At 49.5% G+C, this 22,339-nt stretch overlaps 1 protein-coding gene across 1 annotated transcript in view; it reads right to left on the bottom strand.

Moving 5' to 3' along the window:
* sobpa (sine oculis binding protein homolog (Drosophila) a) overlaps window positions 1-22,339 on the bottom strand; it is a 79,414-nt gene that overhangs the window by 39,985 nt on the left and 17,090 nt on the right. Inside the window, exons 4-6 of the mRNA XM_035426270.1 lie at window positions 20,067-20,309; window positions 6,789-6,940; window positions 6,254-6,277 (exon numbers count right to left, since the gene is read on the bottom strand). Of these exons, the coding sequence (XP_035282161.1) occupies window positions 6,254-6,277; window positions 6,789-6,940; window positions 20,067-20,309 (419 nt within the window). The remainder of the gene's footprint in view (window positions 1-6,253; window positions 6,278-6,788; window positions 6,941-20,066; window positions 20,310-22,339) is intronic.

Below are 22,339 nucleotides of genomic sequence, written 5' to 3'. Positions count from 1 at the left end.
TACGCGGCTTTCTTTCAGTTATCATTTAAGTTTATGGGCAACTTGGAAGGAAGTAGTTTTCTAACAGCTGGAGGTGGGCCTCTGAGTCCTGCCATCTAGGTCTGCCATTCGACATTTCATCTCTGGTTATTTTTGGAATATCCTGCTGTCTTTTTGTTTTTTGCACTTTGGATTACTTTGGGCCAAAACTGTGGTTTGGTATCTTCTCTCATTCGTTTTTTGTGTGGCTGTCCATGTCTGTAACCTTTGTTAATTGTTTTAAGGTAGCTGAACCTCGTCTTCAGAATAGTCGTGAAAACTTGTTGAATACTTGTTGGACGGAGTGTAGCACAGTGGGTAGGGAACTAAACTTGTAACCGAAAGGTCGCAGGTTCGATTCCCGGGTAGGACACTGCCGTTGTACCCTTGAGCAAGGTACTTAACCGAAATTGCTTCAGTATATATCCAGCTGTATAAATGGATACAATGTAAAATGGTGTGTAAAAGTTGTGTAAGTCGCTCTGGATAAGAGCGTCTGCTAAATGCCTGTAATGTAATGTAATGTAACTTACTAAATGTATTCATTTTCATCTGGTTGTGAGTTGTACATTTTGATAAAAGCTGAAGCAAACAGTTTGCTCTGCCTATCAACGAATTTGGAGATTTGATTGATAATTGATATCTTTGATAGCAATTACCAAATTAAATCAAATTAATATTTTTTTTACGTGTTGGGTAAGTGAGGTGTTATAATTGTTGATGCACTTGCATTCAGGATTCAGAGTGCCGGACGTTAACGAGGGTGTTAAACGGTTAAAAAAAATTAAACATTACATTACATTACAGGCATTTAGCAGACGCTCTTATCCAGAGCGACTTACACAACTTTTACATAGCATTTTACATTGTATCCATTTATACAGCTGGATATATACTGAAGCAATTCCGGTTAAGTACCTTGCTCAAGGGTACAACGGCAGTGTCCTACCCGGGAATCGAACCTGCGACCTTTCGGTTATAAGCCCAGTTCCTTACCCGCTGTGCTACACTCCGTTCCGGAAACAGGTCAATTATTTCAATGAATCCCCACCTTTCCGACAGCGCGTTTCCAGATCACCATGGCGACCTCGCACCAGCGGAACACAGGAAACAGTAAAGAGTTCCATGCGCAACCTGCATTACCTACTTTAGACCTGATTTTTTTTTCTTCTTTTTTTTCTCTAATTATAAGCTATTCCAAAGCTTGGCCCTTTCAGGAATTAATATTAAAACAGTCGTTCAATGCTAACGTTCTCCTGTTTTTTTTTGTTGGTACATTTATCGACACGTGAAATGTCCGCATCAAAAAAACTGCTGCCAGGACAGCAGAACCGGACGCCTGTGCGCTATCTCCCCTTAGCCGCCCTTCTCTCCCGCTGCGCCGATGGCCGATTAAATTTATGACTCATTTCCGTTCGTTCGTTCGTTCGCTCAATTTTCCTTTCCGCTCCGTCCCTGGAAACAGCGGCGGCCTCGAGCTCCGCGCGGTTTCAAAAACGGTTTTAGGTTTTCTTTAAGGCCCGGGTTTGACCGACAGGGCACCCCGAGACGCAGCAAACAACGCTAACGCTAATGCTAACGCTAATGCTAACGATAATGCTAACGGTAACGCTAATGCTAACGCTAATGCTAACGATAATGCTAACGCTAATGCTAACGCAAATGATAACGACAGTTGAGCGGCTTTCGCTCCGTGTCTCCACGGAGCGAGGAGAGCAAACTCCGCCCTCTCTGCCGTCTGAATGAAAACGTTCCTTCAGTCCGGCCGGAGCTGATCGGATACGTGATCTTCTCTGCTTTTTTTTTCTCTCTCTCTCTCTCCTCTCTGAGTGCGTGAAAGCAAAAGAATGGGACAGGGAAGAAGGGGGGGGGGGGAGGAGGAGGAGGAGGAGGATGGGGTACAGTCCTAAATGTTTCTGACACTCTGATAGAAACGCTGTCGACAGCTGTCGATAGAAACACAGCTTCTGTCAGCTCGCTGAGGAACCACCGCTGGGGGGGGGGGGGGGGGGGGTTGGGGGGGGGGGTGGAGGGCTTCTCTCAACACATCCAGCCAGGAGGGTGATGGGGGAGGGGGGCGGGAGGGGGTGTGGTACAGGGCAGGTGTTGGGAAAGCTCCTCTACAGTAAGTGCTGGGAAGGGGTCCCCTTACAGAAACGGAACATACTGCAATATATATTTCTGTATATATTTCTGTGATAGCCTGTAGTTCTGGGTTAGCCTCAGTGAGTTGTTGAGTGGTGAGGGCAGGGCATGGTGAGGGATTAAGTCCAGAATAAAAAATAAATTTAAAAAAACGGTGCTGAACAGGATACTTTCTTGCTATTTATGGAATAATACATAGTATTTATATCTATGAATAGCAGATTCTAAAGACAGGCTTTCCTACTATTTGTCACATTCACACTAGACAATCATCACCTCTGTCAATCATGAGCGTTAAATAGAGTCGCTCATTTGTTTGTCTCTCGGTGGACAAAGCTTGTCATCTTTTTAAAAAAAGACCTCGGAATATCCACGCTCATAAGGCTGCAGTAAGTCTAAATTGGGCCCCATTTGGTTCCCCAGCTGTTGGTTAAAGAGCCCTGCTCTACACACCTTTTCCACTGCAACATGCAAAACCCGGGCCGGCCTCTTTAGTTCAGGCTCCAGGTCCATGGTTTTCGCCCGACTGCCCTAGTCCAGCGGAACAGTGGCCGGTCACGTGACCTCGGCCCGCCGTCGGTGCCCGACGCGATCGTACGCGCAGAACAGATGTGCAAACAGGACCCGCGCGCGGGGTCAGCAAACCCGGGGGGCGGCCGCACCGCTTCCTACCGCGCAAAAAAACCCCCAAAAAAAACGAGAACACAGACACAGGAACACCGCCGCCGTCATCGCCGTCGCCGACGACGACTACCGCCGACCACAGCGAAGCGGCCCGTGGTGGAGAGAGAGAGAGAGAGAGAGAGAGAGAGAGAGAGACGGGCTCGGGAGAACGAGACGGAGACGCGTGGAATGCAAGGGGCTGCCGTGTTTTAGTTTTTTTTAGGGGGAAAACCCCACGGCTGATGAAGACCAGGCCGGCCTCTTCTTGTGTCTGGATGGGCGGGGGGAGGGGGGTGGGGATGTGGGTGTGGGGTCATCGGCTTTCTGCGTCAGCTGGAGTCAGGATTTACACACGATGACGAGCGTCTCACCGAGTTCAGCACGTGCGGTGGTTTTGGTTTTGTGAATCGGTTGCTGGTGTGAGGTTTTTACATTTCTAAAGTGGCGTCCGAGATGTCAGCGGCTATGTGCCAGAATTTTGGGTTGAAGATGGGAGCAGTAGGACAACTGCCGTGCTGAACCAGCCCAGATGGAACCGGCTCCAGTTTGACCCAGCCTGGTTCCAGTTTGACCCAGTCTGGTTCCAGTTCGACCCAGCCTGGTTCCAGTTCGACCCAGCCTGGTTCCAGTTTGACGCAGCCTGGTTCCAGTTCTACAGTGGAAGAGGTAGTTAAGGGACCCAGCCTGGTTCCTGTTCTACAGTGGAAGAGGTAGTTAAGTGACCCAGCCTGGTTCTGGTTCTACAGTGGAAGAGGTAGTTAAGGGACCCAGCCTGGTTCCTGTTCTACAGTGGAAAAGGGTCTCGGAGACCCAGCCGGGCTGCAGTTCTACAGGGGAAAGGATATATGAGCAGCCTGGTTATAGCTGCACATCGCAGAAGGGATATCCACACTAAGTGCTGAAACCGTACAGAAGCAAATCAGCCTGGTTCTGACTCGACAGTGCTGAAACTGTACAGAAGCAAATCAGCCTGGTTCCAGGTCTGCAGTGGAAAGGGATGAAGTGCACTGGATGTTTCCATGGCCCTAGTGACTCTTGGCAGGCAGACGTACTCCTGGAAACATTCCCACGGTGTGGGAAGGGTCAGCTGAAGAACACTGGCGTTTTTTGGCTACTCTTATTTTTTTTTACAGGGAAGTCAAAGAATAGAGGATTCGAGGAAGTGTTCTATTATCTCTGAACGCAAACCGAGCCTATGTGTTGTGCTTGCTATGCAGTTTGAACACTTAGTATTATTATTATTACTAGTTGATTTGTATCTATGCACCACAACATTAAGGCAAGGCTATGGACTGTCTTTTAAGTACAGAACTCACGTTCTGATTTTACAGCACAAACCCTTTACGTCCACTTGCAATTCGTCATGTTCCATCCACAACTGACAACTGACTGTGATGTCATCAAAGTGCACCACTAATCCACAACTGACTGTGATGTCATCAAAATGTGCCACTATTCCAGCCTGGCATGATCAATAGAAGCGAGAGTACAAATAGGACATTTAAGAACAGATATGATTTTGCCACGTAAAGAAAAAACATCTAACAAGAAATAAAGGAACTTAAGAAATACCTACAAACAAACACTAAAACACAGACAGTAGCATTAGCATTATCTATGATCATTGTACAGCACTCCATGCTAACAGTGCTAACACTGGAGCTTATCCAGGAGAATGAGCCCTGAAACCAGAATGTGAATCAAAACAGGATATTTTTAGAATCGATTTGCCTGTGAATATAAATATGACATTAGGTATGCAGGTCAGATTCAGTGTTTTGAGAATTTCCCATGTTTTCTTTTTAAATTTTTTGCTGTTTTATCTACATTTCCCAGAGAACTTGGGCTTGCATTTGTAACCTAAATTGACATGTTTTTTTTAATGAGATCAAAGCAAGCTGAAAAAAAAACAGGATTATTTTTCGTGACAGAAACTGCCCCCCCCCCCCCCCGCACAACCCCACCCTGTGGCACCGTACGTAACGAGGTGAAACAAGCTAAGCGACGAGGAAGATCTAACAGGTGACAGGTGAGCTTAGTCATAATAGCACCTCCAGCGTTTCCAAAAAAAAAAATTTTTAAAAAAGGAGAAGAGATCTCATAAAACCACCCTAAAAAAACCACCGTCAACTTAAATGTCATTCCGGGTCCAGGACACAGCCGGTTCCATTTTGTGTACATCAGACCGCATATAACAGACCCCCATTGAAATATCCAGCCACTCTTCTTCAACACGCAAACGTGTTGGGCCAGTTTCCCAGAGATGGACTGAGCCGCGCTCTAGACTAAAAGACAAAATTCAACGAATATCTCCATTGAAAAAAGTTTTTAGTCTCAGTCGAGGGTTAATTCATGTCTATGAAACCAGCCCGTGGCTTATTATAATACGGTATGTACTGTATAGTGTTGTACTATGTATAGTATAGACCAGTTATCTCATTCATTGTAGGTGATAAAGTGAAAGGTGATCATTCAGCAAGAAATGAGTTGTGCAGAGGTACACGTACAAGAATAGGTGTTTCAAACAGGTGGCTATATACACACTTCTGCTAAAAAATAAAAAATAAGGAAATGACCCAAAAGAACAAGAGTAATCACTTTTTCTAAAATGTGTTCTTTTTACACACGTACATCTTCTAATCAGGACAGAGGGATCTTGTACAAAGGGAAATCTTTTGTTAAAAGATAAAAAAACAAGCAACTGCTCTTGTTCTTCTGACGTCCCAGTGATGCAGTCAATGGGTTGTTCTTCCGGGTCATGCAAACTCAAGCTTTTCCTTCCTTAAGTTTCCATGACACAGTTACTGGCTTTCTGTATGCTCAGCTGTGCTACGTTATGCTACGCTATGCTTTGCTCAGTCATACTATGCTACGCTATGCTATGCTCAGCTGTGCTACGTTATGCTATGCTATGATATGCTCCGTCATACTATGCTACACCATGCTTTGCTCAGTCATACTATGCTACGCTATGCTATGCTCGGCTGTGCTATGCTGTGTTTTAAATGACCCAGCCCACCCGGTGATTTGATTGGCTGTGGGGCTGAGGTATGGAGAGAGCGTCTCGTCGAGGAGCCCGCAGGTGCGCTACAGTACTGCCGCAGCGCAGGAGAAAACCGCCACCCCTCGTGACCTCACCGCGTTCGCCCCAAACGGGTGAAAGGTGGAAACACGGTCTGGATCATCATGCTGCCCCATACCAAGGGTCAAACAGGCAAAGGGGGCGAGAGCCAGCACCTCTGCCCGCCCGTCCAAACTATCCCAGGAGACCCCACTCACAACAGAGACCGCGCGTGCCTGCCTCCGTCTCTCCGGCCGCCGCGGGAAAAACACACCGTGCTCATGAAGCCACTCGTGACATGTTTTTGATGGGAAAATTAATCTCAGACAAACAAGGAAAGGGAAGATCGAACGTGGTCATACTCACGGGGTAACTCCGTATATATCCAAGCTTAGGTACGGACGGACGGACGGACGGACGGAAAGAAAGCAGAAAATACACACTTCACTTCCGCTTTTAACAACTTCGTTCAAGTGCAAGAAAAACAAACTGCTTCACTGTCAAGGTTCTCCGACAGAGCTTTAGAAGGCCTGTGTTTTTTTACGGTGTGGCAGAAATTTGCACGTGGGGAATGTAATGCTTGTTACAGGAAACGGCGATTGTGCAGAAATGGGCAGTTAGTAAAGCTCTCGTTCAGAAGTCAAATTTGCTTAACGAGCCGCTGTCGGACATCAATTACTTATCCTTATTATTAAAAACGAAAATCAATAAAAAAAAACAGGCCATTTAGACAAATTCCTGACAGTGTTTTGTTCACAAAAACAAAGAAAAGAAAAAAGAAAGAAGCCTGACCACATCAGCTGTGCTCTGTAATTTGGAAGAGGAAGTGATGTCACCAGAGTTGGTCACATGGTCGGGGCTGCAGCTGCCTGATTGGCCGGATAGGGGAGCAGGTCCTTACCTTGTTGCGCTTGAAGTAGGCCCGGCGGCAGGCGGCGAAGCACTTCTCGCTGCAGAAGCTCTTGAGCTCGCTGCCCATGCTGAGGGAGTAGCGCTTCACCCCGACCTTCTGGCACCACGCACACATGATCTGCACGTTAGACATGTCCTCCTCTGAGAGAGAGAGAGAGAGGGAGAGGGAGAGAGAGAGAGAGAGGGAGGGGGAGAGAGAGAGAGAGAGAGGGAGAGAGAGGGGGGAGAGGAGGGAGAGAGCGAGGGAGAGAGAGAGAGAGAGAGGAAGAGGAGGGAAAGAGAGAGGGAGAGGGAGAGAGAGAGAGAGGGGGGGGGGAGCAAGAGAGATAGGGGAGAGAGAGAGAGAGAGGGGGGGAGAGGAGGGAGAGAGAGAGAGAGAGAGGGGGGAGGGAGAGAGAGAGAGAGGGAGGGGGAGAGAGAGGAAGAGAGAGAGAGGATAGAGAGGGAGAGAGAGAGAAACCTAAAACACTGCACCACCACACCACACTCACACATACACACCAACACATTCACATACACACACACACACACAAAACAACGCACACACAAACACACACACAGTGACCATTGACCATAAGCAGAGATTAAGGGGGGCCAACCATGCCACCCCCCCGTGCCACCCGCCCCCCCCCCACTCGATCTGCAATTGCAAATCTCTCCCTCCCTATCTGCGCTAGCAATCTGACACCCCCTGGTTTGCAATCGCAAATCCTCCCCCCCATCCGCGCTAGCAATTTGACTCCAAACACCCACCACCCCCCACCTGCGACCGCAAATCTCTCACCCCCCCCCCCCCATGCTGAAATGTCAAACACCACCTATGCCATTGACTCAATCAACATTAGCTCGCAGCTAAATCCAGTAGTTTTGTTTTGTAACCCCCCCTCACAATCAGGGTGTGGCAGGTTCAGCAACAACCAATAGGAACTCGCCTCACTATCTTTGCGGAGGAAAAAAAAAAAAAAAACTTCATTGCTTTCACTTGTACATTAAACACGAGGACATCGAAGCAGACACTGCCCGAGACAGCACTGCAGCATAACCAGCAACCAAAAAATCAATGGCCTTTTCTTTCGGTGTGAACAATGTTTTACTAAGGTTGACGGAAAAAAAGAAGAAGAACTATACACAGGTGTGTTGGGGGAAACCGTTTCATTATCCAGAATAAATAGTATAAAATTGAGACAAATATACACACGAGATCATATTAGACCTTGAGCATCACTCTGAAAAATGCAGCCCGTTGCCAATTTCTTTCAGCTTAAGTGCTATTGCTATTTAGCCATGAATCTCTCAAGACGAATGATGGAATGTACGTGACATACCTGCTTAAATTAAAAGAAGTTCAATTTTAGTTTAGTTTTTAAAAAGTTACATTTTCTATGCAGCAGTGACAGCCAGTGAGAGCCTGTGCTCTGTGAGGCAGACCCGAAGAGACCCAGTTTTATATTGTCGTTTAGGACAAACGATCACGGGATGGAATCAATGATTTTTTTCTGACCAATGACTTCCTGATCTGTCCCAGAATGCACTGCAGTGATTCAAGTGTGGACAGGCCCAGTCCTAGGCTCCACAGCAACTGGAGTCTGTGTGTGTGTGTGTGTGTGTGTGCGTGCGTGCGTGCGTACGCATGTGTGTGCTGGGCTCCAAGTCATGTGCAGGTCCAAGTACTGTACCAAATTCAGTTCTGTTATTGATTAAGTCTCCTTTCTTCTTGTCACATAATGGAATCCTCCGACCTCTCTGGGCTCAGCTACATGGTCTGGTCCCAAGAAGTGGAGACCAACCATAGGGGCTCTCTTAATTGTAACACGTCTCTCTCTCTCTCACACACACACAGACACACACACACACACACAGAAGAGATTGGCTTCCTCTCCACCCTCAGGCCTGCACTGTAATGCTGTAATCCACAGGGTGGCTTTGAGTTCAGACAGCTCATATAGACAGCGACAGTGATTTCTGCTGTACAACCAGCCCATGCACCAACACTGAGACCCCCACTGACCACCAGAACATCTACCAAGCAGTGGAACGCAACACCTCACCCCTCTAGCTCAACCCAGAGCTCCCAGCATGGTCCATCCTGACCTCTACACCGAACTAATCGCTGCCTCACTACGCATTGGGACCCCAGAGTCATGATATTACAGCGCATTGCTATTGTATGACTTCTATTTAAATTAGCTGAACGGTCTGCCTATAGCTCTGCACTAGGTGTACATGTACGCTCTGTAGTCTACTCCTTATCGTGTTTAATAGCATTCGGAGGCTAATCATCGACCCTGCCAGCGTTGAACGCTCTCTCCCGATGCTGCAATACTTTGTAAGTCGCCCCGTGCAAGAGCGTCTGCTGAATACCAAACTGTAATTGTAATTCTAAGTGTCCCACCGTGCCATGGTCTAAGATGGCTGACCCCTTCTTCCACACCTCCACCCTCAGCACACCTTCAGACTTCTACAGATATAAGACTCTCAGGCTGGTTTTTTTTAGCTGCTTAAAGAAATTCCTTTGTATGCCTGGGACGGGGGGGGGGGGGGGGGGGGGGGGGGGATGGAGATACACAACATTCCTGTGGTATGACATGTCAATTACACTGTCTCTCTCAAGGGCGATAATCTGCAAACTAGACATCCGACAAAACAACGAATAATAAATAAAATAAAGATAAAATAGGCTTTACGACTATGACGAGAAGCACGTGCAGAGCTGAGGGGTCCTTGGGCCAGCCCCCTGACGGACTGTCGAAAGCGTTCTTACGCAGGGTCAGCGCGGGGCTACCCAACGCTTTAGACAGCTCCTACCCGGCAAATGCCCCCCATGTACCCTCCCCAGGACTAATGCCACACTGCATCCTCTCCCGTTAATGGCGGCTTGCCTACCCTCCCCCCCCAACACCCCCAGCCACCCTACCACCCCCCCCCCCCCCCCAACACCCCCAGCCACCCTACCACCCCGCCCCCCCCCATCCCCCCCCCAGGGCTTCAGAGGTTCGCGCGCTGAACGAATCTCGCCGCTCAAGAGCGGGAGCCGCGTTCCGCCTTTTTCCCGGGCCGTTACTATGGTTACAGGCCCCGCCCCCCCACCCCTCGTTTTTCCCGAGGAGGGGTTTGTGCAGCCGCTAAGGATCAATACGCTTGCCACGGAGACTGGGAGAAGAGGGCGGGGCCACGATCTGACAGGCAGACGGGGTGCAGGCTAAGGGGGTGCGGGAGGCAGGGGGGCGATGGCGGGGGGATGGGGTGCCTGGGGGGGGCGGGGGTGGTGCCACAGACAGCTCACGCAGCTCACACACTCTTTTCCTCTTTCTCAGTCTTTGTCTCTGCCCCCTCTTTCTCTCTCTCTCTCCCTCTCTATTTCTCTCTGCTTTCTCTCTATCCCTCTTACTTTTCTCCTCTCTCTCTCTCTCTCTCTCTCTCTGTTTCTCATTAAGAATGCACAGCATCACCGCCGCAGTAATCAGGGTCTGTAAGGCCAGCTCCGCGTTTCCTGCGTCGCTGAATGTGCCGCCTCCACCCACGTCCCTTAAATCAGCCCAGGGGCGCTAATGTAACCGCCCCAAACTGCGTGTACCTGGCTGCCGTCCCGCAGACTCCGCGAGCCGGCCCACTGGTACGGCACACGGGTGCAGCACACTCCCCACCTCCCGGCCAGAAGGAACGAGCCCCCCCCCCCCCCCCCCCGCATCCCAAAAAAAAATGGGTGGGCACGAGATTCCATAGCTGGAAGCGGGACAGGAAATCATTATTAATGGGGGGGGGGCGTTAATGACTATGCTGTGCTGCTCTGGCATGTGTGTGTGTGTGTGTGTGTGAGTATGTGATTATGAGTGTGTGTGTGTGTGTGTGTGCGTGAGTGTAAGCATGTGTGTGTGTGTGAGTGTGTGAGTATGTGATTATGAGTGTGTGTGTGTGTGTGTGTGTGAGTATGTGATTATGAGTGTGTGTGTGTGTGTGTGTGTGCGTGAGTGTAAGCATGTGTATGTGTGTGAGTGTGAGCGTGTGAGTGTGTGTGTGTGTGTGATTATGAGTGTGTGTGTGTCTGTGTGTGTGTGTATGTGTGTGTGCGTGAGTGTAAGCATGTGTATGTGTGTGAGCGTGAGCGTGTGAGTGTGTGTGTGTGATTATGAGTGTGTGTGTGTGCGCATGTGTATGTGTGTGTGTGTGTGTGTGTGTGTGTGTGTGTGTGATTATGAGTGTGTGTGTGTGTGTGTGTGTGTGTGTGTGTGTGTGCTGTCGCTCGTCGCGCTGCGTAGCGGGAGCTGGGAGGGGAGTGACAGCAGATCACTCCCATGATGCCCTGTGACAGCTCTCCCCTCGCGGGCAGAGAGAGGAGGTGGCTCTCGCCCCGGGGCTCCTGCTCCTGCTGGGGAGGGGGTCTGTGGGGGAGGGGGGGCTCTGGTTGAGGAGTATGCATACCAACTGACTCTCGCTGGAGAGACAAAAAGGTTTTGGGGGTGAGGGCTGTGTGTGTGCGCTTCAATTTGCAGCAGAGAAGCAGAGATGTGTGCACATGCACACACACACACGCACACACATGAGCACACTCACACACGCACACGCACACACAAACATGCACACACACACACAAACACACACACACACACACGCAGGCATGAACACACTCATACATGCGCGCACACACACACGTGCACATGTGGTTCTGCACATAATAATCACACATTAACTTGCAAATCTATTCTTGAATAAAAGAAGGTTGATTTGGTTTTCTTCAATTAACAAGCTAAAAATTGAATTTGCCCGTCTGCAGTTGCTGCCATTGATGTCTGTGCCTGACGTGGCACTGATGGAACAACAGCATTTATTTCTCTCAGGAAACTTTTCCATGCAGAGCGAGCTGCTGCACTGCGAGATCCGAGTACCCCCAAAACAGTTTACAACAGAGTACCCCCAAACCAGTTTACATCAGAGTACCCCCAAACCAGTTTACATCAGACCACCTCCAAACCAGTTTACATCAGACCACCCCCAAACCAGTTTACATCAGACCACCTCCAAACCAGTTTACATCAGACCACCTCCAAACCAGTTTACATCAGACCACCCCCAAACCAGTTTACATCAGACCACCTCCAAACCAGTTTACATCAGACCACCCCCAAAACAGTTTACAACAGAGTACCCCCAAACCAGTTTACATCAGAGTACCCCCAAACCAGTTTACATCAGACCACCTCCAAACCAGTTTACATCAGACCACCCCCAAACCAGTTTACATCAGAGTACCCCCAAACCAGTTTACGTCAGACCGCCCCCAAACCAGTTTACATCAGAGTACCCCCAAACCAGTTTACATCAGACCACCTCCAAACCAGTTTACATCAGAGTACCCCAAACCAGTTTACATCAGACCACCTCCAAACCAGTTTACATCAGACCACCCCCAAACCAGTTTACATCAGAGTACCCCCAAACCAGTTTACATCAGAGTACCCCCAAACCAGTTTACATCAGACCACCCCCAAACCAGTTTACATCAGACCACCCCCAAACCAGTTTACATCAGAGTACCCCCAAACCAGTTTACATCAGACCACCTCCAAACCAGTTTACATCAGACCACCTCCAAACCAGTTTACATCAGAGTACCCACAAACCAGTTTACATCAGACCACCTCCAAACCAGTTTACATCAGACCACCTCCAAACCAGTTTACATCAGACCACCCCCAAACCAGTTTACATCAGACCACCCCCAAACCAGTTTACATCAGAGTACCCCCAAACCAGTTTACATCAGACCACCTCCAAACCAGTTTACATCAGAGTACCCCCAAACCAGTTTACATCAGACCACCTCCAAACCAGTTTACATCAGACCACCCTCAAACTAGTTTACATCAGATCACCTCCAAACCCGTTTACATCAGACCACCTCCAAACCAGTTTTGGTTTCGCTCTTTCCATAGTGACGCACTTTGTCAAAATTTTAATAACAGAGCCGCACTTCTGACAAAAGATTTGTCCATCCAAAACGTAATACAAACCCACAAACAAGAGATGAGATTTTCTCTGACAGAGATGATTTGCTGATTGTTTTGAGATGAAGTGAATGACACAGCTCAGTTGTGAATATTGCGAATACTGGCATACAGGTCTGTGGAAACACTGGAATAGAAATAGTGCAGTTTTTAATGTATGAATGCGTGTTTACACAGTGTGTGTATGTGTGAGATGTACATAACCATAATGGTTTTGGTAAATGGATTATATGTAAAAACATTAAATGTGTCTTCTGGAAATGAACGTGTGATCGATACGTAAATTATATTAAAAAATATATACTATTGCATTGCATTTGGTAATCCCACAGTTAGGATTGCTTCAGTGGTTCCGTACAGGAAGTGAATCTTTGTGAAAAACCCATTCGCAGCGGCAGTCATGACTAAATATGCAGAGGAAGATGAAAAAAAAGAGCTTCTGCGTTAATCTTTCATATCTGCCTTAACCTCCTGATCTCTGGTCGGTGGAGCAAGACACAGTTTGCTCTTCAGTTTGGTTTTTTTTTTTTTTTTTTTTTTTTTACTTGTTAAGCTTAATGTGTCTTAAGCGAATTCGGCTTTAAAGAGAGGACTAATTTGCAATTAAGGGAAATAACTCCCTCGGGCCAAAAGATAGCTCGGCAGACGCTGCATGAATATTTCATGGCACTTTCTTTCCACGCTTATCATCCATTTGCGAGACCTTTTAGTGGAGGGGGAAGAACTTTCAGAAGCTGTTACTCCACCGATTCTTTACAGTAGGGGTGTCCGATCGTGTCCGAAAAAGGGCAGGTTTTTGTTTTAGTCCGGCGCTACGACACCCGATTCTACTTAACTAACTGTGGTCTTCATTCACAAGACTTTGATCAGTTGAATCTGGTGTCCCAGTCCTGGGCTAAGACAACAAAAAAAAAACCTGCTCTCACAATGGCCATTTTTTTGGATAAGATCGGACAGTCCTGCTTTAGACCAGAGCTACTGTCCTGCTCTAGACCAGAGCTACAGTCCTGCTCTAGACCAGAGCTACAGTCCTGCTTTAGACCAGAGCTACAGTCCTGCTTTAGACCAGAGCTACAGTCCTGCTTTAGACCAGAGCTACAGTCCTGCTTTAGACCAGAGCTACAGTCCTGCTTTAGACCAGAGCTACAGTCCTGCTTTAGACCAGAGCTACTGTCCTGCTTTAGACCAGAGCTACAGTCCTGCTTTAGACCAGAGCTACTCTCCTGCTCTAGACCAGAGCTACAGTCCTGCTTTAGACCAGAGCTACAGTCCTGCTTTAGACCAGAGCTACAGTCCTGCTTTAGACCAGAGCTACAGTCCTGCTCTAGACCAGAGCTACAGTCCTGCTTTAGACCAGAGCTACAGTCCTGCTCTAGACCAGAGCTACAGTCCTGCTTTAGACCAGAGCTACTGTCCTGCTTTAGACCAGAGCTACAGTCCTGCTTTAGACCAGAGCTGCAGTCCTGCTTTAGACCAGAGCTACAGTCCTGCTTTAGACCAGAGCTACAGTCCTGCTTTAGACCAGAGCTACAGTCCTGCTTTAGACCAGAGCTACAGTCCTGCTCTAGACCAGAGCTACAGTCCTGCTTTAGACCAGAGCTACAGTCCTGCTTTAGACCAGAGCTACAGTCCTGCTTTATACCAGAGCTACTGTCCTGCTCTAGACCAGAGCTACAGTCCTGCTTTAGACCAGAGCTACAGTCCTGCTCTAGACCAGAGCTACAGTCCTGCTTTAGACCAGAGCTACAGTCCTGCTTTAGACCAGAGCTACTGTCCTGCTTTAGACCAGAGCTACAGTCCTGCTTTAGACCAGAGCTACTGTCCTGCTTTAGACCAGAGCTACAGTCCTGCTTTAGACCAGAGCTACTGTCCTGCTTTAGACCAGAGCTACAGTCCTGCTTTAGACCAGAGCTACAGTCCTGCTTTAGACCAGAGCTACAGTCCTGCTTTAGACCAGAGCTACAGTCCTGCTTTAGACCAGAGCTACAGTCCTGCTTTAGACCAGAGCTACAGTCCAGCTTTAGACCAGAGCTACAGTCCTGCTTTAGACCAGTGGTTCCCAGTCCTGTTTCACAGCAACCCTAACAAAACACACCTCATTCTACAGCTCGAGATCTCATCGAGCTGCTAATTAGCAGAATCAAGTGTGCCAAATTAGGGCCCGGAGTGAAAACCTACGGGACGGTAGATCTCCAAAAAAACAGCGCTTGGCAGCCCTGCTCCACGCGAACCCAGATCCTCTGTTCCCAGGCCCCGTCCGTCTCCTCCGCTCCAGACCTACGGAAGGTTCTGGTCGGCGGCTTCCCGCGCCACCTCACGGCGCGGAGCGTCCACCGCCGAGACGCGGGAAATTTGAACGCTCGTCGCGGAAACGGAACTCCTAATGAATATGGAACATGGGTATCTGCGGAGGGTCTGCTGAGTATCTGTGGTTACGCTGTGAAAACCTTTTTTCCCGCTTTTCTCCCCCTGACGGAGGCCCTGATGAATGCGAAGTCCTCCCGTGACTTTCTCATTCGTTGTTTATGATTTTCTAAATGTCTAGAGCACCTCCTTGCTGACAGCGACCACAAAAATCCATACCAACCCCATCCCCTCCCCCCGGTGGTTTCGATATTCTGTTTAAATACTACAAACAATATATACTGGATATAATTACATAAGACAAGCAGCTGCTCAAATACTGCAGTTACATAAAGCAGCAGTTCATGCCTGCTTGCTGTTCAGAGAGATTCAGGTGTTGCCAGGTACTGCTCAGGAACCGATATGAGATTCTGATGAGGGAACTACATCATGTGACCAGACCATGTGACCACCAAGGTGTCCAAACATACTCTCAGAGGCAGGAGTTCATTTGCGCATCTTTCAGTGTGTGTGTGTGTGTGTGTGTGTGTGTGTTTGGCGATGGGTGGGTCTATGACGTGCATTGAATGTTTTCCTATAAACTGGTCGCTGTGGTCAGCTGTGAATTGATGCCTTTACCTGGCAATCTCTGAAACGGCTCTGCTATGGTCTCTACCACAGCTAACGAGCCAGAGCAGAGCATGGGTCCAAGAAACACAGTTACACGCACACAAACACACACACACACAAACACACACACACACACACACAAATAAGCACACACACACACACACACACACACACACACACAAACACACACGCACACACACACACACACACAAATAAGCACACACACACGCCCACATGCGTGCACACACACTTCAAAAGCCTCTCTGTGCCTTGGCTGGACACTGTGCTTGGTGGTGAATGGGGGAGGGAGGGAGGAAGGGAACCTGAAATCCAAATCTGACCAGAGCAGCGTCCACTGCTGGCCTCTGAAGGAGAGAATGAATAATTGAGAGAGACGGAGGGAGAGAGAGGGGGAGACGGGCAGGAGAGGGCCGGGGCCAGTTCGCTGGACTGTTTGGTGCGGACCACCATCTGTTCCCCCCGCACCCCGCACCCCGCACCCGTCCCGCCAGCCAACGAGTGGAACCCGACCAACAGAGCTGCAACTGAGGGCATGCCAACACACTCCAGCAGCACTGATAACACACACACACACACTCCAGCAGCACTGATAACACACACACACACACACACACACACACACACTCCAGCAGCACTGATAACACACACACACACACTCCAGCAGCACTGATAACACACACACACACACACACACACACACACACTCCAGCAGCACTGATAACACACACACACACACACACACACACTCCAGCAGCACTGATAACACACACACACACACACTCCAGCAGCACTGATAACACACACACACACACACACACTCCAGCAGCACTGATAACACACACACACACACACACACACTGGCACAACAGACACACACACACACATACACACACACACTGGCACAATAGACACACGCGCAAGCACACACACACTGGCACAACACACACACACACACACTCCAGCAGCACTGATAACACACACACACTCTAGCACAACAGACACACACACACATGCACACACACACTGGAACAAAAGACACATGCGCAAGCACACACACACTGGCACACACACTGGCACAACACACACACACACACTGGCAAAACTGATACACACGCACACTGGCACAACAGACACATGCGCACACATACACACTGCCACCACACACACACACAAACACAAACACAAACACACACACACAGCGCTCTGTTCAGGTGGGACATGGTAATTTTCCACCCCCTGACAGCGGGGTGGGGGTGGGGGGTGGGGGTATCGCTCAAAGCCAAAAATGTGCGGCGCTTCGCCCGCATGCTGACGGCCTGACTCACACCCCCCCCCCCCCGGGGCCGACACGCTCTCCCCGTCGCGCGATACAAAACGCCGCGCGTAACCGAAGCCCAATCCCGTGTCCCCCGTCCCGAGGAGACGGTTCTCACCCTCGCAGACACAGTCATCTTTGTCTGAGAGGGCGTATCTTTTTTATTTTTTTATTTCCAGAGATCCCTGTGAGATATCACCTTCATGATCTGAGCCGAGCGCCTACACAGTCCCCTGCTCAAATGATTCAGTCAACGCTTTCTGTTACAGGAACTGCTTCTCGCCTTTCCGCAGGATTTCACTTCCTACTACCAGGCGTGAAAGGTGGCCAGGTGTGTATGGTGTGCTGACGTGTGTGAGGGCTCCAGGTGTGTACGGTGTGCTGACGTGTGTGAGGGCTCCAGGTGTGTATGGTGTGCTGACGTGTGTGAGGGCTCCAGGTGTGTACGGTGTGCTGACGTGTGTGAGGGCTCCAGGTGTGTGGTGTGTACGGTGTGCTGACGTGTGTAAGGGCTCCAGGTGTGTGCGGTGTGCTGACGTGTGTGAGGGCTCCAGGTGTGTGGTGTGTACGGTGTGCTGACGTGTGTAAGGGCTCCAGGTGTGTACGGTGTGCTGACGTGTGTGAGGGCTCCAGGTGTGTACGGTGTGCTGACGTGTGTAAGGGCTCCAGGTGTGTACGGTGTGCTGACGTGTGTAAGGGCTCCAGGTGTGTACGGTGTGCTGACGTGTGTGAGGGCTCCAGGTGTGTACGGTGTGCTGACGTGTGTGAGGGCTCCAGGTGTGTGGTGTGTACGGTGTGCTGACGTGTGTAAGGGCTCCAGGTGTGTACGGTGTGCTGACGTGTGTGAGGGCTCCAGGTGTGTACGGTGTGCTGGCGTGTGTGAGGGCTCCAGGTGTGTACGGTGTGCTGACGTGTGTAAGGGCTCCAGGTGTGTGCAGACGTGTGTGAGGGCTCCAGGTGTGTGCGGTGTGCTGACGTGTGTAAGGGCTCCAGGTGTGTGCGGTGTGCTGACGTGTGTAGGGGCTCCAGGTGTGTGCGGTGTGCTGACGTGTGTAAGGGCTCCAGGTGTGTGCGGTGTGCTGACGTGTGTGAGGGCTCCAGGTGTGTGCGGTGTGCTGACGTGTGTAAGGGCTCCAGGTGTGTACGGTGTGCTGACGTGTGTAAGGGCTCCAGGTGTGTACGGTGTGCTGACGTGTGTGAGGGCTCCAGGTGTGTACGGTGTGCTGACGTGTGTGAGGGCTCCAGGTGTGTACGGTGTGCTGACGTGTGTGAGGGCTCCAGGTGTGTACGGTGTGCTGACGTGTGTAAGGGCTCCAGGTGTGTACGGTGTGCTGGCGTGTGTGAGGGCTCCAGGTGTGTGCTGGCGTGTGTGAGGGCTCCAGGTGTGTACGGTGTGCTGACGTGTGTAAGGGCTCCAGGTGTGTACGGTGTGCTGACGTGTGTGAGGGCTCCAGGTGTGTGCTGGCGTGTGTGAGGGCTCCAGGTGTGTACGGTGTGCTGACGTGTGTAAGGGCTCCAGGTGTGTACGGTGTGCTGACGTGTGTAAGGGCTCCAGGTGTGTACGGTGTGCTGACGTGTGTAAGGGCTCCAGGTGTGTACGGTGTGCTGACGTGTGTGAGGGCTCCAGGTGTGTACGGTGTGCTGACGTGTGTGAGGGCTCCAGGTGTGTACGGTGTGCTGACGTGTGTAAGGGCTCCAGGTGTGTACAGAATGCTGAAGTGTGTTGGGGACCCAGGTGCGTACAGAATGCTGAAGTGTGTTGGGGACCCAGGTGTGTACAGAATGCTGAAGTGTGTTGGGGAAACAGTTGTGTACAGAATGCTGAAGTGTGTTGGGGACCCAGGTGCGTACAGAATGCTGAAGTGTGTTGGGGACCCAGGTGTGTACAGAATGCTGAAGTGTGTTGGGGAAACAGTTGTGTACAGAATGCTGAAGTGTGTTGGGGACTCAGGTGTGTGTAGAATGCTGATGTGTGTTGGGGACCCAGGTGTGTACGGAATGCTGAAGTGTGTTGGGGTTCCAGGTGTGTATAGAACGCTGAAGTGTGTTGGGGACCCAGGTGCGTACGGAATGCTGACATTCGTAGGGGCTACAGGTGTGTATGGAATGCTGGCGTGTGTTGGGGACTCAGGTGTGTGTAGAATGCTGATGTGTGTTGGGGACCCAGGTGCGTACAGAATGCTGAAGTGTGTTGGGGACCCAGGTGCGTACGGAATGCTGGAGTGTGTTGGGGACTCAGGTGTGTACGGAACGCTGAAGTGTGTTGGGGTTCCAGGTGCGTACAGAATGCTGAAGTGTGTTGGGGACTCAGGTGTGTACAGAATGCTGAAGTGTGTTGGGGACTCAGGTGTGTACAGAATGCTGAAGTGTGTTGGGGACCCAGGTGCGTACGGAATGCTGACATTCGTAGGGGCTACAGGTGTGTATGGAATGCTGGCGTGTGTTGGAGACCCAGGAGAAATATATCATTTCTGTGTATGTGTGTGTGTGTTTTTGTGTGTGGGTGTGTGTCTGTGTATGTGTGTGTGTGTACACGTGTGTGTGTTAGGAGTACAAACAAACACCTTTAGCTTAGGGGACTAATCATATTCCTAATTTTGTGGTGTGGTCAGTGCAAGGGTCATAACCCACAGTAGCCCTGCGCTGGTTAGCATGAGCGCAATGCTTTTGCAGTGTACTTCCCAACACAAGACCGATTCACCTATAAACCAGCACTGGAGAACCACCACAGGAGAGCAGGGACTCATCATTCATACCTCTCAGTACCTGTATCACTGCAACAACACCGGAAGCGCGTGGACTTTCTCTTAGAATGTATAAAACAGGCAATATTTTGTATAAAGTTTTGCAAACCGCCATAATCCATGTTGTTAATCTACGTAGAGTGCATTGCGCTTGTGTTAGGGCTGGGGGGTGGGCGTGGCTGCGTGTGTGACAGGTGCTCAGGTGAGCTCACCTGCGGGAGGTTTGATGAGGGGGGGCGGGATCAGCGGCACGATGATGGGGACGTTCCCGTGCTCCTTGGCACTGGACGAGGAAGAGGAGGAGGACGAGGAGGAGGACGAGGAAGAGGAGGAGGAAGGTGCGGCGGACGGCTCGGCCACCCCGTTCCTGGGGTTGGGCGCGGCGTGGGAGCTGTTGGCAAAAGTCGGGGAGCCGGCGTTGTCCCCCAGGCTCTTGGGTTTTGGCAAAGAGTTTTCTGGAGGAAAGAAGGAGGAAAAAAAAGATTCAGAAGATCAAACATTCACAAATACACACACACACACACACACATACACACATTGCCACCACACACAAGGCTTCCAGCCTTCAAACAGAGTTCAGGGTCCTGATATTCTTTAAACATCAGGAGTGTTTCCTTTTAACCCTTTAAGGTGTGAGATCACAAATATTCTTAACTTGAACATTCTAATGCTGATGTCACAATCGCTACTGGTGACTGAAAGCAGCAGAGTTCTAGAACACTGGCTTAGAATTTTGAAGAAAAAAAAGAAAAATATATTTTTTAAAAAAATATTTACAGGGGATCAGAGGGTCTGCCCTCCTTATGTACTTTTCCATTTATTCGGGGGGTGGGGGGGGGGGACAGCAAGGGTCACAGACAGAGATGGGATGACAGTACAGAGGTGTCTGGTGGTGAATCGAACCCCCAGCCACATTGGGGGGGGGGGGGGGGGGGTTCCCGTATGGGTTGAGAGTCGGCCGCCCATCGTACCACACTGAACAGTCTCTGGTACAGCCCCATCTTTCCGCACATAAAAGATGAGGTTATGACATGGGCAGGCAAGGTCCGATCCTAAGTCAACACTCCTACACGCCGTACAATGTCCAGTGTTAATTAAACTCTAACAGAGTACATATGAGTCCAGTGAGAACCATACATGCTCTGTCAGAGTTGCATTGCTTTAACAATGAACACCTGGTGTACTCTGAGATGCTCTGTGAACACAGGCTCATGTTCAGCTGAATTATGAACAGCTGGCGTTACGGAAAGGCAGCGGTGGTTACTGAACGAGCAAGTCTACACAAAAGACCTTCATTGTTTCAGAGACAAAGGGCGCTGTCATACAGGCACGCGTCAAAACTCTCAACCTTGCGTCGGTATGTGCGGAGGTGCCACTGCACTGTGAGTGCTACTGCGTGCGTCAGTGATCTCGGTCCCCCTCAATGCATCCTTTCCAAAAAAAAAAAAAAAACCATGTATGCAAAAACCACATGTGAAAAAACCACATGTGTACACCCAACATGTGGAGAGTACACATGTGACTAAATAATCCTGTTTATAAGATGAGAGCAGGAAAAGGTAACCTATTTAAAGTCACAGTTTTGTTTTCACATGTGAAAATTGTAGCTCACATTTGAAAAAGTCAATAACGTGAAAATGTGGAGTTTCGTGTGATTTCACATTGCATGTTTTCTTTTCCGCATGTGAAATTTAAAAAAAAAGCCTGAAATCTGAAAATGTCCAGTTCACATGTGCCATTTTCTTTTCTCAACGTGAATATTTTTATCCACATGTGAAAACATTAAATTCACATGTGAAATTGTGATTTTCACTTGTAAAAAAAAAAAAAAAAAAGAGGCTTATTTGACACGATTTTTCCGTAAGGAATAAGCCTGGGGAACAGGGTTCCTTCAGTGGAAATCCCCATGACCACACGTCCCCAACGCTCCGGAGAGAAGCTCAGAGCTGGATCCGCAAATAGAAACCGCCCACCGTCCTCCTATCCAACGGACCCACTGAGCCGCAAAGAGAGAGCGGCTCGGCCTTCACTTCCAGGGCCGACAAAAACACCTTCCTGAGGGAATCTGTCTCAGGTAATACTCTAAAATGGAGGCAGCGGTGTGTGTGAAGGTGGCATACAGGAAGATAACTGTAAAGGTTACTAAAATACTTTCGCCACCTGTAGTCTACACAGGACCAGTGAACAAATGACCAGGGAGACACTGTAGCGGAACAAGAATCAGCAAATTGTGCACACTGTACAGAAACATAAAGGAAGAATCCGGCCAATCAGGTTTAAGCAGCTTAAATGGCTGCCCTTGCCATGTTTGTGAGGGAAAAATATTTCAGGTCAAACTCTCTGATGGATCCTGTGCACACTAAACTCCAACATGAGTGAAGAGGAGAGGGAGAGAAAGAGAGGGAGAGAGGGAGGGAGAGACAGGATAAGAGAGAGAGAGTGAGATGGAGAGTGATGAAGAGAGAGAGACAGAGAGAGGGAAAGA

The sequence above is a fragment of the Anguilla anguilla genome, chromosome 1 (genome assembly GCF_013347855.1).
Source record: "Anguilla anguilla isolate fAngAng1 chromosome 1, fAngAng1.pri, whole genome shotgun sequence".
In the NCBI taxonomy this organism is placed as follows: domain Eukaryota; kingdom Metazoa; phylum Chordata; class Actinopteri; order Anguilliformes; family Anguillidae; genus Anguilla; species Anguilla anguilla.
Note: the sequence above shows the minus strand (reverse complement) of the source record. Positions and strands in the feature narration are given on the sequence as shown.